General features: G+C 39.1%; 1 protein-coding gene across 5 annotated transcripts in view; it reads right to left on the reverse strand.

Annotated features, from left to right (window-relative positions):
* The window catches only part of SEMA6A (semaphorin 6A), a 282,441-nt gene that overhangs the window by 113,719 nt on the left and 154,787 nt on the right, over positions 1-13,935 (reverse strand). For 3 of the 5 annotated variants that reach the window (XM_077290757.1, XM_077290741.1, XM_077290730.1), the window contains one exon: positions 4,680-4,820. The exons of the other annotated variants lie outside the window; for them this stretch is intronic. In XM_077290757.1, the coding sequence (XP_077146872.1) occupies positions 4,680-4,820 (141 nt within the window). The remainder of the gene's footprint in view (positions 1-4,679; positions 4,821-13,935) is intronic. 5 annotated transcript variants of the gene reach the window in all.

Below are 13,935 nucleotides of genomic sequence, written 5' to 3' on the forward strand. Positions count from 1 at the left end.
GTGGAATCGTGATCCACCCGTGCCTATTAACTAGCTAAATGCTGCTGTCAAACTCTGACAGCGGCATTTAACAAGCGCTTCAGGTCATCCAGACGGAAATGCACGCACCGCTGATCTCATCACATGATCAGGGGTCATCGGTGCATCGGCATGACAATCAGAGGTTGTTGATGCCTGATTGCTATTAGTGCCACCCTGTGGTCGGCACTCATAGAAAGTCTGTAATTCTGCTACACTGGGGCGATCTGACCATCGCCTTTATGTAGCAGAGACAATTGGGCTATGGCAGCGTCTAGTCCCCTATGGAGACTATTGAAGCATGCCAAAAGTAAAGAAAAAGTTTTCAAAAATATGAAAAAAAAAATATATATAAAAGTTCAAATCACCCCCCTTTTGCCTCATTCAAAATAAAACAATAAAAAAATAAAACCTACACATCTTTGGTATCGCCGCTTTCAGAATTGCCCGATCTATCAATAAAAAAAGGATTAATCTGACTGTTAAACAGCGTAGCATTAAAAAAAGTCAAAACGCCAGATTTACTTTTTTTTGGTCGCCGCGACATTGCATTAAAGTGCAATAACGGGCGATCAAAAGAACGTATCTGCACCAAAATGATGTCATTATAAATGTCAGCTTGGCACACAAAAAATAAGCCCTCACGCTACCCCAAATCACAAAAAATGGAGACGCTACGGGTATCTGAAAATTGAGCAAATTTTTTTTTTTTTTAGCAAAGTTTGGAATTTGTTTCACCACTTAGATAAAAAAAGAATCTAGAAATGTTTGGTGTCTATGAACTTGAAATGACCTGGAGAATCATAGTGGTTGATCAGTTTTAGCAATTAATGAACCTAGCAAAAAAGCAAAACAAAAAACAAGTGTGGGATTGCACTTTTTTTTGCAATTTCAATGCACTTGGAATTTTTTACGCATTTTCTAGTAGAAGACATGGTAAATCCAATGGAATTGTTCAAAAGGACAACTCGTCCCACAAAAAATAAGCCCTCACATGGCCATATTGACTGAAAAATAAAACAGTTTTGGCTCTGGGAAGGAGGGGAGTGAAAAACGAAAACCGAAAAAAGCTACGGGGGTTAAGGGGTTAAACCAGAAAACATAAAATGCTTTGGAAAGTTGCAAAATTATTTGCACAACTTGGGATTGCACAAAAGTTTAGGCATTTTGTGTGGAACTGGGGAGGAGCTGGCATACGGGGCACGGCTATGCTTATCCATCAGATTAAGCAAAATTTCTGGCGTTCCTTACCTTATGCTACTTTAGTCTCTGAGAAAATGAGCCAAGTTCATTAAGTCATGAGTGATTCTTAATGAATTCTGTGAAACCTACTCCAGCAAGCCCTTCATGCGCAATGCCTGTCTTAATGAATCAGCCCCTATGTGTTCTGATTGGCATCAGACTACAACTGATATGATATTGATGACCTTTAGTAAGGATAAGTCATCAATATCTTTATAGATATTGATGTCCATCAATATCTTGATATATATCAATATTTATCAGGCTGCCACAAGAGGTGGTGAGTTCTCCTTCAATTGAAGTCTTCACAGGCTGGACAGAAATCTGTCTGAGATGGTTTAGTGAATCCTGCATTGAGCAGGGGGTTGGACACGATGACCCTTGGGGTGTCTTCCAACTCTAACTTTCTATGAGTCTATCTTAGTCTCTGGCAACCACTTTATGTTGATGCATCTAAGATCCCATTCCACATTAGTTATTTCGCGAACTCAATTGGTTGTATATTGCCAATAGAACAATCTCATAGGCTTGAACAATATAGGAAATTTTGTTGGATGTAGCTATTGTTCTTTACTGTGCTGAAGGGAAACTTCTCAGTCCTAAATTTTTTTATATCAATAATTGAGAGGAGCAAGTTTTATGCCATAGAGTTTAAGTACTAAGAAAACACTAACAAATAATTGCTAGGGATGTGTGGTGAGAATATTAGATGTTAATGCCACTTTAAGGGAAGGAACCAAGGAGGGAGGCAAAGTACAATGGTAGCAGGAGGAGGGAGAAGGGTTAGTGTAGGAAGTGAATTTAGTTAAACTTGCAAATGTGAGAAACATACAAAAGTCTATGGAAAATAAAAAACATCACACAGAAATAAAACATACACAGGAGTTGTAACAATCTCAATTGCTCCCATTTGTTTAGAGGAGTAGAGAAGAAAAGAACAGCAAGTTCATTTACCTGCTAAAGGCAGGAAGACAAGCAAGCTGTCAGCAGCGAGCATGCTGAACATATATGTATTTTTAACTTGCGTGGAAATTTATTCTGTATGCACAACAACTCCAGAGTATATTTAGCTAATTAAGCAGTGGTATACAAATGTCACATCCCAATGAGCCAAGCAATTTCAAGGGCCACCTAGCACATCCTTATCCTCCAGGTACCTCAGCTTGTGCATATGTTGAACATATGGATGTGACATCATCAAACCACTAGTGTCATAGCAAACCAAGCAGCAAGTTAATTAAGAATTAGTACACAGAAAGAATTTTACTGTCAGAATGGAAATGAAAGAAAACACCTACCAAAGAAATTACACTTAATAACACCACATACAGCACTTTGCAAAACAAAAACTGAAAACAAAAATTGTAGTTGACAAAATCAAAATTGTCAGCAAAAGTGGTAAAACAAACATCAAGAAATTAAAAACAAAACAAAACAAGCATTTAATTGGATTTTGTGTAGGGTGCGGTTACTCATTGTCTTCCCGTTTTATGTTGCCGATGTTTAATATTACTCGGGAATAAGTGCACAGACAGACAAGGAGTATTAAGCACACAAATGTGATAATGATCAAACACCCATGCGTAACCTCTGCCACCATTGTGTTTCATACTCTTTACATGTTGGATGCTTTCAGCTAAGTCAATATGATATACACAATATCGTCCATAGAAGTCCATCCCACAATAAGTACAATAAAACACTCCCAAATGAATCATCATGTGATATAATGACCTAGATAACAGATACATGTGCAAATTATTTCTTTCTTGTTTACGTAAACTTTTACCTACATGGTAGACAGTGATAAAAAAAAAAAATCAACAAATTCTTAGCGTTGTCCCTGGGTTGCTTATGTACTTGCAGTGCAAGATTTCAAGTTCAGCACCTTGTTCATTAATCATGTCTTACTGTAACACCCATGAAAAGCAGTGGAGCACAATGCGATATGTATTACTTCCTCTAATGACAGGAGAGAAGCATCATGATAATGCTAAAACTAGTTCTTTAGAAGATTCGGATGAGATAATGGGCTGGGACAGGGTGCCATTTCTTCATGAATAGGTCAGAAATCATAAAGCGGATCTGTTCCAAATGTTCTACTCTTTCACAGAAGACGAATGAATTTCTCAGTGTCTAAGATGTTCCACTTTTCTTCATGGGTTAATAATCAGAGGGCACTACTCTAATCAGAAAAAAACTGACATTAACCATTGTGTTCTGCTATGAAGCCTGTGGCTGGTATATCGCCAGTTACGGGTCACTTCCTCTAGGTTACAGGTCAATAACTTTCATATTGCAGTCCATTCTCTTATGCACTAAAGAGGAGCGCCAACCTTTTATCCTACCAAGTGACCTTTGTGAGGTAATGTGTGCAGAAAATGGGTCACACATGAAGAATGCTCTTAACAAAATGTTCACAAGAGTAAAGAAATGGTAGTCATTATCTCCTTTGATAGGTTATAGAGAAGTGGGTGTATTAAATTAGTGTACAGTCGCAAAACAATTTAGGTCTAATATTGTTTTAGTCTGGACCAAATGGCTTCCAGATTTCCAGTCTGACTGGATAGCATAGAGGTAGAGTTAAATTGAAAGGGAGGGATGGGAGCAGGAAAATCTCTGTTATATTTTGACACCTACCATTGTTCGCACTCTCCAGTTGTTTTTGCTGTTGCTTTTAAATAAAATAAAAAAGCAGCATATATATCTCCAAACAAATAGGGGCAAGATTCCAAGGTCATATGGCAAGAAAATGGATTTTAAACAGCCCTTGGGCTTCAAATAGCAGATCGGAGAAAGGACCTGCTGTCTCAAGCTGAAACGTCGTTACATCGGCTGTTAAACCATTATCTACCAATGTCCTTTTTTTGGGACGCCTAATCTTTAGCTTCTAGCAACTAAGATTTTATAATTTTTTATAATTAGGTCCAATTTTTTGTGTTGTGTTTGTAAAATGAATGTTTTCAAAATAGGAAATCATGTCACTGTCATTTTTAATTGAATATCGGGACGTCCTTTTCTGAAAAATCCGTGCTTGTAAAAATTTTAATTTGGCAAGTAATGGGTTAAAAACAATTTTTTTCCTAGCTGACCTTGGAGTGTTACCACATTTTTTTTTTTATTTGTACATAAAAGGTTATGGTGTTGGGTGTGCACCCATTTTTGCATGAATTTTTTTTTTTTTTACACATACATACCTACATATATTATAGATCAAAAACAGAATAAAAAGAAACATTCCAGAACAAAATAAACAATATACATTTTGTATTCATGCATGTAGCCCGCTTATTTCAGAACCACCTGATTTGTGCATCATATTGAACTAATCCAGCTGAAAGCATCCACTCCATGTAAATCACCTCCCTCCCCAAGTCACTTCTCATTTCACAAAAAGGTTTTCTTTTCCAAGGCCTTACCCTTTTTGTCCCGGTGATTATGGAAAGAGTCTGCCACGTGGGGGTCTGTGTTCTCAGAAGAGTCATAGGTGTCCTTCCAGTCCATGACAGTACCCCTATCGAAACTCTCGTGCCCTCTTGAGTGGGAGGTTGTACTGGGATCTAAGGAATTTGAGCGTTCAATTTCATCAGATACAGTTAGCAATAGATTTTCTCATAAGTGTATGATTGATTGATGCTTTAGAACAATTCCTACATGAAACAGACACATTTTCATTATTCTGTTGGAGTTTTATTAAGAGATCTATAAAACCTTCCATTATTCCTACAGGGTAATAGTTTCCATGCAAAGCTTTATTATGTTATATCCAGGAGTAGCTTTTATTACTCATATACTGTACATGGCAAGTATGTGCTGTACTATTAAAAACGAGATAATACCTTACAGTATAAGAGAATGATCACAAATAAACATACCAGTTACTAATTGAATTGTCCTTATCTGTCAAGCTATTAAACATATTTCATGAATAATCTGTTTTTTTAGAAAAATTGTTGACAACAACCAATATGGTGGTCACTGTAGCTTCCAACGATACCATTCAGAAAGATTAAACATGCACCAGGATTGTTATATTATGGGAAATACAATTATTAACTAATGCAGATAAGTAGGGGAAGGAGGGAGTATTTGTTTTCACTAATTATTTATTTTGGAGGGATTTTCATTCCTATTTCTGAGGTCTCATTTCCAATTTTAATTCCAAGAACCATAACTTGCAGTGGTCTTATATCCCCCTTATTGGTTGTTTTGTTTTCAAAAGTATGATTATTAAGGTTTCCACAAGGATTGCTATTATTTTAAGTATTGTTAAACTGGGATGAATAATGCCTTTTGTATCCATGAAACAAGTAACATTAGTCTGGCCATATTTATGATTTAAATCGTCATGTATCATTAATTAGATCTTCGGAATGAAAAGAAAAAAGTCCTGGGCTGTAAATATTTCATATGTTTTTTATATCAGCTTGTGAAGTATGAAGGCTATGTGCACACGTTCAGGTTTTTTCGCGTTTTTTTTTCGCGATAAAAACGCTATAAAAACTCATTAAAAATGCATACATTATGCATTCTACCACTTAGAATGCATTCTGCGTGTTTTGTGCACATGGTGGGTTTTTTTCCGTGAAAAAAATGCATCGCGGTAAAAAAAGCAGCATGCTCATTAATTTTGCGGATTTTCCGCGTTTTTCCTGCAATTCTATGCATTTGGGAAAAAACCCACAAAAAAGCATCAAAAACAAGGTAAAATCACGGTAAAAATGCATGCGGATTTCTGGCAGAAATGTCCAGTTTTTGTCAGGAAAATTTCTGCCAGAAATCCTGACGTGTGCACATAGCCTCAATGTTCAACGTCAACATTTGTACATTGTATTCTATTGATACTTTTGTAGTTGGATATAGTGTTAAATTTGACAACGTGATATCAGACGGTAAATTTGCCAATGAGCCTAACATGTGTGATGTAAAGACTTTCAAAAGTTTATTTGTGAGGATTAAGAATTGCCTAATGCCCCAAAGCTGGTTAGACAAATACAATAACTGATCGTAGAACACATATTCTGCTGTCAGCTACAGTATCTCTCTCAATTCCTGCTTACACATGACCTCTTGGCTTAGCTGAGGATCATGTGTCTTTAAAAGGAAGAATGGCAAAATGCCATTGCCAAACGGCTGTGGCATCATCTGTCCAGAGATAGTCGTCAGGCTCCCATACAGATGTATATTGGGCCTTTAGCCTTGGGTGGGAAATTCTGTATAGAACCAACAATTATTTGCTCAAACTATATGGGGCATTAGTGAAAATAAGTATGGAGGCAATGTGGACTGATTGTTATCTATGTTTGGATCTGTGACAGATCATTTTTATGAATGTTTAGTTGCTTAAAGGGAACCTGTCACCACGTTTTTGGAAGATGGGATAAAAATAGCGTTAAATAGGGGCAGAGGTGGGCGTTACATTAGTGTGTGTGTTATGCGTTTATTACCCACCTAAGTTGCCGAAATAACTTTGCAAAGTCTCCGTTTTCGCCTGTCAATCAGGCTGGTCAGGTCACATGGGCGTGGTGTCTTCACCCAGATTTGGCGTAGTTTTCCGTTGGTGGCGTAGTGGTGTGCGCATGCCCAAAGTCCGGAATCCTCTTCCAGGGGATTTAAAATAGCGCGGTGTTCGTTATTGCATTGGTGATCGGTGGGCGCGGCCATCTTCCTTTGGCCGCGCGTGCGCAGAAGCGGCGCTCTGCTGGCCGCGGCTTCAGGAAAATGGCCGCGGGATGCCGCGCGTGCGCAGATGGATATCGCGGCGGCCATTTTCCTGAAGCCGCGGCCAGCAGAGCGCCGCTTCTGCGCACGCGCGGCCAAAGGAAGATGGCCGCGCCCACCGATCACCAATGCAATAACGAACACCGCGCTATTTTAAATCCCCTGGAAGAGGATTCCGGACTTTGGGCATGCGCACACCACTACGCCACCAACGGAAAACTACGCCAAATCTGGGGGAAGACAACGCCCATGCGACCTGACCAGCCTGATTGACAGGCGAAAACGGAGACTTTGCAAAGTTATTTCGGCAACTTAGGTGGGTAATAAACGCATAACACACACACTAATGTAACGCCCACCTCTGCCCCTATTTAACGCTATTTTTATCCCATCTTCCAAAAACGTGGTGACAGGTTCCCTTTAAGGGTATGTGCACACTTTCAGGTTTTTTTGCTTTTTTTGCATTTTTTCACAATAAAAACGCTATAAAAACTCATTAAAAACGCATACATTATGCATCCTATCATTTAGAATGCATTCTGCATGTTTTGTGCACATGGTGCGTTTTTTCCACACAAAAAAAATGCATCGTAGTAAAAAAAAGCAGCACGTTCATTAATTTTGTGGATTTTCTGCGTTTTTCCTGCAATTCTATGCATTTGGAAAAAAACGCACAAAAAACCGCACAAAAACACGTCAAAAATGCATGAAAAAACGCATGCGGTTTTCTGGCAGAAATGTCCAGTTTTTGTCAGGAAAATTTCTGCAAGAAATCCTGATGTGTGCACATACCCTAAAGGAGAAATCCAGCTGAAAATATTCTTCTGTAGGTTTCTATCAAAGATAAAATGGAAACTGTGAACTCAAAAAACCTATTTCCAGATTGAAGATGTTGCAACCCTCTATAAAGACTAGGTCCTGAATATGTTCTACATCTGTCTTGGCTATGCGCCATCTCCTACAGGATACTTGCATAATTTCTACAGCACGATATGCAATCACAGGCAATGGGGTTACTTAGGGGTTTTTAATGGGTCATTGTCTCAGACATGTTGTGAAACGCTACTATAAAGCACTATAAATGTTCCTTTATTTAGATGGTATCTCAAGACCTAGCTCAATGAGACCAACTGCCAATATTGTCTGTAGACTCCAATACCTATAACATGTGAAAAGAACTGTGGGGTGATTCGCCTGTATGACAAGTCAACAGCATGGCTCTATCCCTAGTGGTGATTAAAATTATGTTTTTCCCTGTAACGCACAGCGTTTCAGAGTAAAACAAACATGGCAGTGATCACACAGCCAGGAGCGGACACATACTTCCCACCGTTTGGGTAGCATGTATCAGCTGACAGCTTCCTTTTAATGTCTGTGAAGCTTTGATGTAGCATTGTCCTGATTATACCCTGATGCAGCTTGTCATAGATTGTGTTTTTATGCAGTACTGCCCAAAATATATTTTTGTGAAAAAGTGCCTGGATATTTCTTATTCTGTTCCACACGTGTAATAGGATAGCTACCATTTGGAAACATGTGTTACATATTATAATGGCTGCAAAGTGCTTGAATACCACCTTGGTGTGCACATCTCCTACAGAAGCATGAACATTCAGTGGTTAATGGGCTCAATAGTAAATAAGTCTCTGGGTTCATAAAGAATTGGTTTGTGAGATTTGTGTATGAACGTTCTACTATTAAGATACATTTTCTAGACCGATGTTTTGAGTTACAGGTAAGTGTTTCAGGATCTAGACTCCCGCTGATCACAGGCACAATGCAACCTGTATGATATATAAAATGTGTTTCCAAGTGACAGTCACCCCTTAAATAACCAGTTTACTTGTAAATATCGTTTGATATTTAGTCTAAATGGTTGCAGTGATTTAAATGGTTTTGCCAATTAATTTACATCAACTGAAAACTACAAGTTTTCAACCTGATTGTCCTTAAGACGTGTTTATTTACTATCTTCTTTCTATTCATTATATATAGTATTTGAACAGAAAAATGGAGCGTGCCATGTACATCTTTCTTGGCAAAACAGTTTAACATAAATGAATAAATCCATGTATTGAGCAAACAGTGCTGCTTGTGTTTGCTTGGACTATTGTGCTTTCAGACATCTGTCAGTAATGTTCCTTGTAGAGTCAATAAAGTAGAAATCTTGCGACAAAGAAACAATACATATTTAGGACAAATGCTACACTGTTTGACCCACTTGTGGTGTAGTTTCTGCAGGTAACAAAGAGACACCCTTCCTTTCTAGCAACAAAAGGGTCTTTGTCCGGGAACTGAACGCAGAATAAACACTATGACTGGAATCTGTAAGACTATTGTGAGAAAGAAAACAATGGCACACAGCATGATACTGACGATGTGCATGGTCATTTAAGGAGAGAAGACAAGAAAAGTAGCACCATCTTGTGCTCCTCTCTACCTTTGTTGTGAATTGTATAGAAACTACAATGGGCATTTGTTATGAGCAGCAACCTTTATTATTTAGACGTCTCTTATTCTGAAATCTGATCATAAGATGACACTAAATATGATGGAAAAAAGAACAACTGCGTCAAGAAAAGTCAAGATTCTCTGATTTCATGGGAATCATTTATCCTCCTTATGTTCTACTAACAAGGACCAGGAAGGGTTGTGCTTTAAATGAATCCTTTGATCTTCCATGTGCCTACAGCGTCACCTTAGTTATCTCCTATTTGCTTGCACTAAGAGATGGATTTCATGGAATTAATACGTCCCCAGCTCTAATTTCCTTGAGTTAATAGTTAATATCAACCTTGTAATAAATCAATGCCATAAATGAAAGATTGGGCTATTATGATAATTACATGAAATCATAATCTTTATCATGATTAGATTGATCATCCGAATCTCATCCAGCTTAACCTGTCTAGAGTGATTAGTTGCAGTACAGATATAATGAAATCATTTTAGATGGCGTACTTAAAGGGTATCTCTAACTAAAAGGTGTACTTACCGGATGTAACCCTATCTTGGAGCACCACAGCTCTTCTCCATGATTTTTCATTGTCAAGGTTAAGAGATTGCATCTGATTAATGATGGGGAAAATTGATGGAGCTGCCTATATCAAAAATCTGATTGCTTCTATAGAAAAATATGAGCTTGAGTCTAGTTGGAATAGGAAGTTCCTTATTTTCTTGTGCCCTGTTTTTTTTAAGTCTCTCTATTGTGTCTTGTACTAGCAAAAGTAAAGGCCCCGTCACACATAGCGAGATCGCTAGCGAGATCGCTGCTGAGTCACAAGTTTTGTGACGCAACAGCGACCTCAGTAGCGATCTCGCTATGTGTGACACGTACCAGCGATCAGGCCCCTGCTGTGAGATCGCTGGTTGTGTCGGAATGGCCTGGGCCGTTTTTTGGTCGTTGAGGTCCTGCTGACATCGCTGAATCGGTGTGTGTGACACCGATCCAGCGATGTCTTCACTGGTAACCAGGGTAAACATTGGGTTACTAAGCGCAGGGCCGCGCTTAGTGACCCGATGTTTACCCTGGTTACCAAAAAAAACAAACAGTACATACTCACCATCTGATGTCCGTCAGGTCCCTTGCCATCCGCTTCATGCTCTGACTGAGATCCGGCCGTACAGTGAGAGCACAGCACAGCAGTGACGTCACCGCTGCGCTCTGCTCTCACTGTACGGCGGCTCAGTCAAAGCAGGAAGCAGACTGCAAGGGACCTGACGGACATCAGATGGTGAGTATGTACTGTTTGTTTTTTTTGGTAACCAGGGTAAACATCGGGTTACTAAGCGCGGCCCTGCGCTTAGTAACCCGATGTTTACCCTGGTTACTCGGGTGCTGCAGGGGGACTTCGGCATCGTTGAAGACAGTTTCAACGATGCCGAAGTCATTCCCCTGATCGTTGGTCGCTGGAGAGCGGTCTGTGTGACAGCTCCCCAGCGACCACACAACGACTTACCAGCGATCACAGCCAGGTCGTATCGCTGGTCGTGATCGTTGGTAAATCGCTATGTGTGACGGGGCCTTTAATCTCTATCTAGGGACAATACAATGGCAAATTTGGGTTACAACACACCAAATTAAGCCAAGAGAAACACCACCATGTAGGAGAGCTGTGAAGGCTAGGTGTGAGAATTACATTAGGCAAGTGTTCTGTAAAAAGTTATGGAATGCCCAACATACATGGACCTCATTATAGTGTTACTTTATTAATATAAATATGTTTGAGCTAGTCTCCCTCGTGTGCTCAAACAAAATTTGGGTAGCTAAAACATGGATAACCAAAGGAACAAATTACAGAAAAGGAGAACTTTATATAGTATCTGCTACCTAGAGCAGCACTTTAAATTTGGAGTAAAACAATGAGTGTGCCCCTAACAAATTAGCTTTTGAAATTAGAAAGGAGAATATAATGTATGCAGTGTATATTTTACTCGACATCTCTCCAGCTGTTACACTACACAATCCAGTAAGTACTGTCAAATCATTATAATTGTAGCTTTCAAGACTCGTTGGGAAGTGTTTATCAACAAGAGCTTGAAAGACGTATCGTTGATCAACAGTTGTTATGAAATAAGATTAGATCCTACATAATAATTACTATTTTGCTCTTTAAGATAACTGAATAGTTACGGAAAATCTCTTACATAAAATAAAATGCTAGTATATAATTTTAAACAATTTTAGGATTATTAAATTGGTTTACGCTAGACTTGTGTTTCAAGTGTAGCAATTCTATCTTTAAAAATGATCAACCCCATCACCCAACACAGCATAGAAAAACACGATTGTTATAGTGTAACTGTCATACAAAATTTTTTATATATGACAGGCGCTGCACATTGCTGCTGATCAGTGCAGGTCTGGGTTCTGAGACCCCCTCCGGTCAGTCAAAATATCACTCTGAACCCCATAGATTCTGTATGAGTTGCCCGCACAGAGCGGTCTATTGGATCAATAATAATAATAATTTTATTTATATAGCGCCAACATATTCCGCAGCGCTTTACAAATTAATCAATAGTAAGATCAATAGTAAGTCTAAGGGTCAATAGGCAGCTTTGTGAGAGTGAATGTACAGGCGCAATGATTTAGTATTCAGATTTACTATTCCTGTATGTGCAAGCTCATACAGGAGTGGTGGGCTTCAGAGTGATGATATGACTGATCAGTGGGGGTCTCAGGACCTAGAACCCCACTGATCAGCAGCACCTGTTATATACAAATACTTTTATATAATGACAATCACACTTTAAAGAGGTTGTCAGTAAATACATTATTGGCATATTACTAGAATATATCATTAATGTCCGATTGATGGGAGTCTCACCACTGTCACTGTGCCATATCACCTTGTTTCAGCTAGGCTCTGCTCAGCTTTCTACTAGTGAAATACCGCAAATGTCTACATTACGACACATCATGACATTACAAGACTAGACACAAGAACTTGGGGAACATCAACTACTCTAGGAGCTCTACTGCAGCGCAAAGGCTATGAAGCTAATAAGACTAAGTGCACTAGATGTTACATAATAGCATCTACAAAAATCTAGTTAGTTAAAAAGAGAAGAAGATTAGTAGTTCGGAGGAAGAATAGAAATGTTTGGTTATAAAAATGGTCCAAGTCACCAAAATTGCCTCTTGTGAATATAAAATCTTAAAGGGGTAGTCCTCTCCTAGGACAACCACTTCTTAAACTAAAAGGTTGGCCCCAGTAAAATGATAAAGTCTATACTCCCCTTCCATGCTAGCGCCGTTCCAGCCATGTTGGCATTTGCTCTCCCCGGGGCTGTGATGCGGTGATGCGATACGTGACACTGGCACCCAATTAGCGCTGGCTGCACTGTCTCCAACTTCACACAAACTGAACATGAATAGGAAGCCAGGGCTGCAGCCGATCCTGGACTTCCTCTCCATGTTCAGTTTGTCTGAAAGCGGGGACAATGATGCCAGCGCTGTTTGGGTGTCGGTGTCATGTGTCACAACACCGCATCACAGCCCCGGGGAGAGGGAGGCACGAGAGGAGAGTATAGGCTTTATTGTTTTATCAGGGCCAAACATTAAGTTTAAGAAGGGGATGTTCTAGTAGTGGACAACCCCTTTAATCCTGTCCATATACTTCTGAATGCACAATGAGCTGACCGCTATTCCTCCTGACTCTCTCATAACCATGTACAGCTCTGTAGCTCAGCCGAGCATGAATGTGTTTTGAATTGGGAGTAAGTAAAACTTCAGCAGCTTAAGGATTGACCATGTTTAAACTCAACTGCCCTATCGTTTTCTTTCCTGACATCTAATGTGTGGCCTCCTATACAAGATTGAATGCAGAATAGTCCCTATTAACATTGGTCTAGCCAATATTCTCTGGCAGAGAAAGAGAAAAGAAAACCTAGATTTTTCATCCTCAGCCTTTAAGAAATAAAATTTTGCAACTCAAACCACATTGCATTTAATTAGAAACTTTAACAACTTTGTCTTCACTTGCCAAAATATACCCATCACAAACAATAGGGAGCTGTCTGAGAAGCACTGAAAGTTCTGGATAAATTTAGATATGTCATTTATCCACCTGCATGCACAATGGGAAGAAATATCAATTTTTATTGTTAATTTGTATGAAAATACTGTCAGGAAAGCAATTTGGAAGGTCATTAACCAGACATTATCAGATTAAGGGAGCGGAATATATTATTAATGTAATATCAATTTATTAACTTTGTCTGCGGCAGTGGATATCAGACTTCCACAACCGTTCCTATTCTCCTTTAATAGAAATATTTTTCCTCTGCCTGCAATGTTTCAAGTTTCATATCTTATATCCTCTTATCAGTGAAATACAAGACTTTAACTGGGAGAAAGTAAACACTCTTACCACATTGCATTAATAGCTTACGACTCGGGTGCAAATGAAATTTCAACCTTAAAAATCTTTGCAGGAGGAACACTCTGAT

This window comes from Ranitomeya variabilis, chromosome 1 (genome assembly GCF_051348905.1).
Source record: "Ranitomeya variabilis isolate aRanVar5 chromosome 1, aRanVar5.hap1, whole genome shotgun sequence".
In the NCBI taxonomy this organism is placed as follows: domain Eukaryota; kingdom Metazoa; phylum Chordata; class Amphibia; order Anura; family Dendrobatidae; genus Ranitomeya; species Ranitomeya variabilis.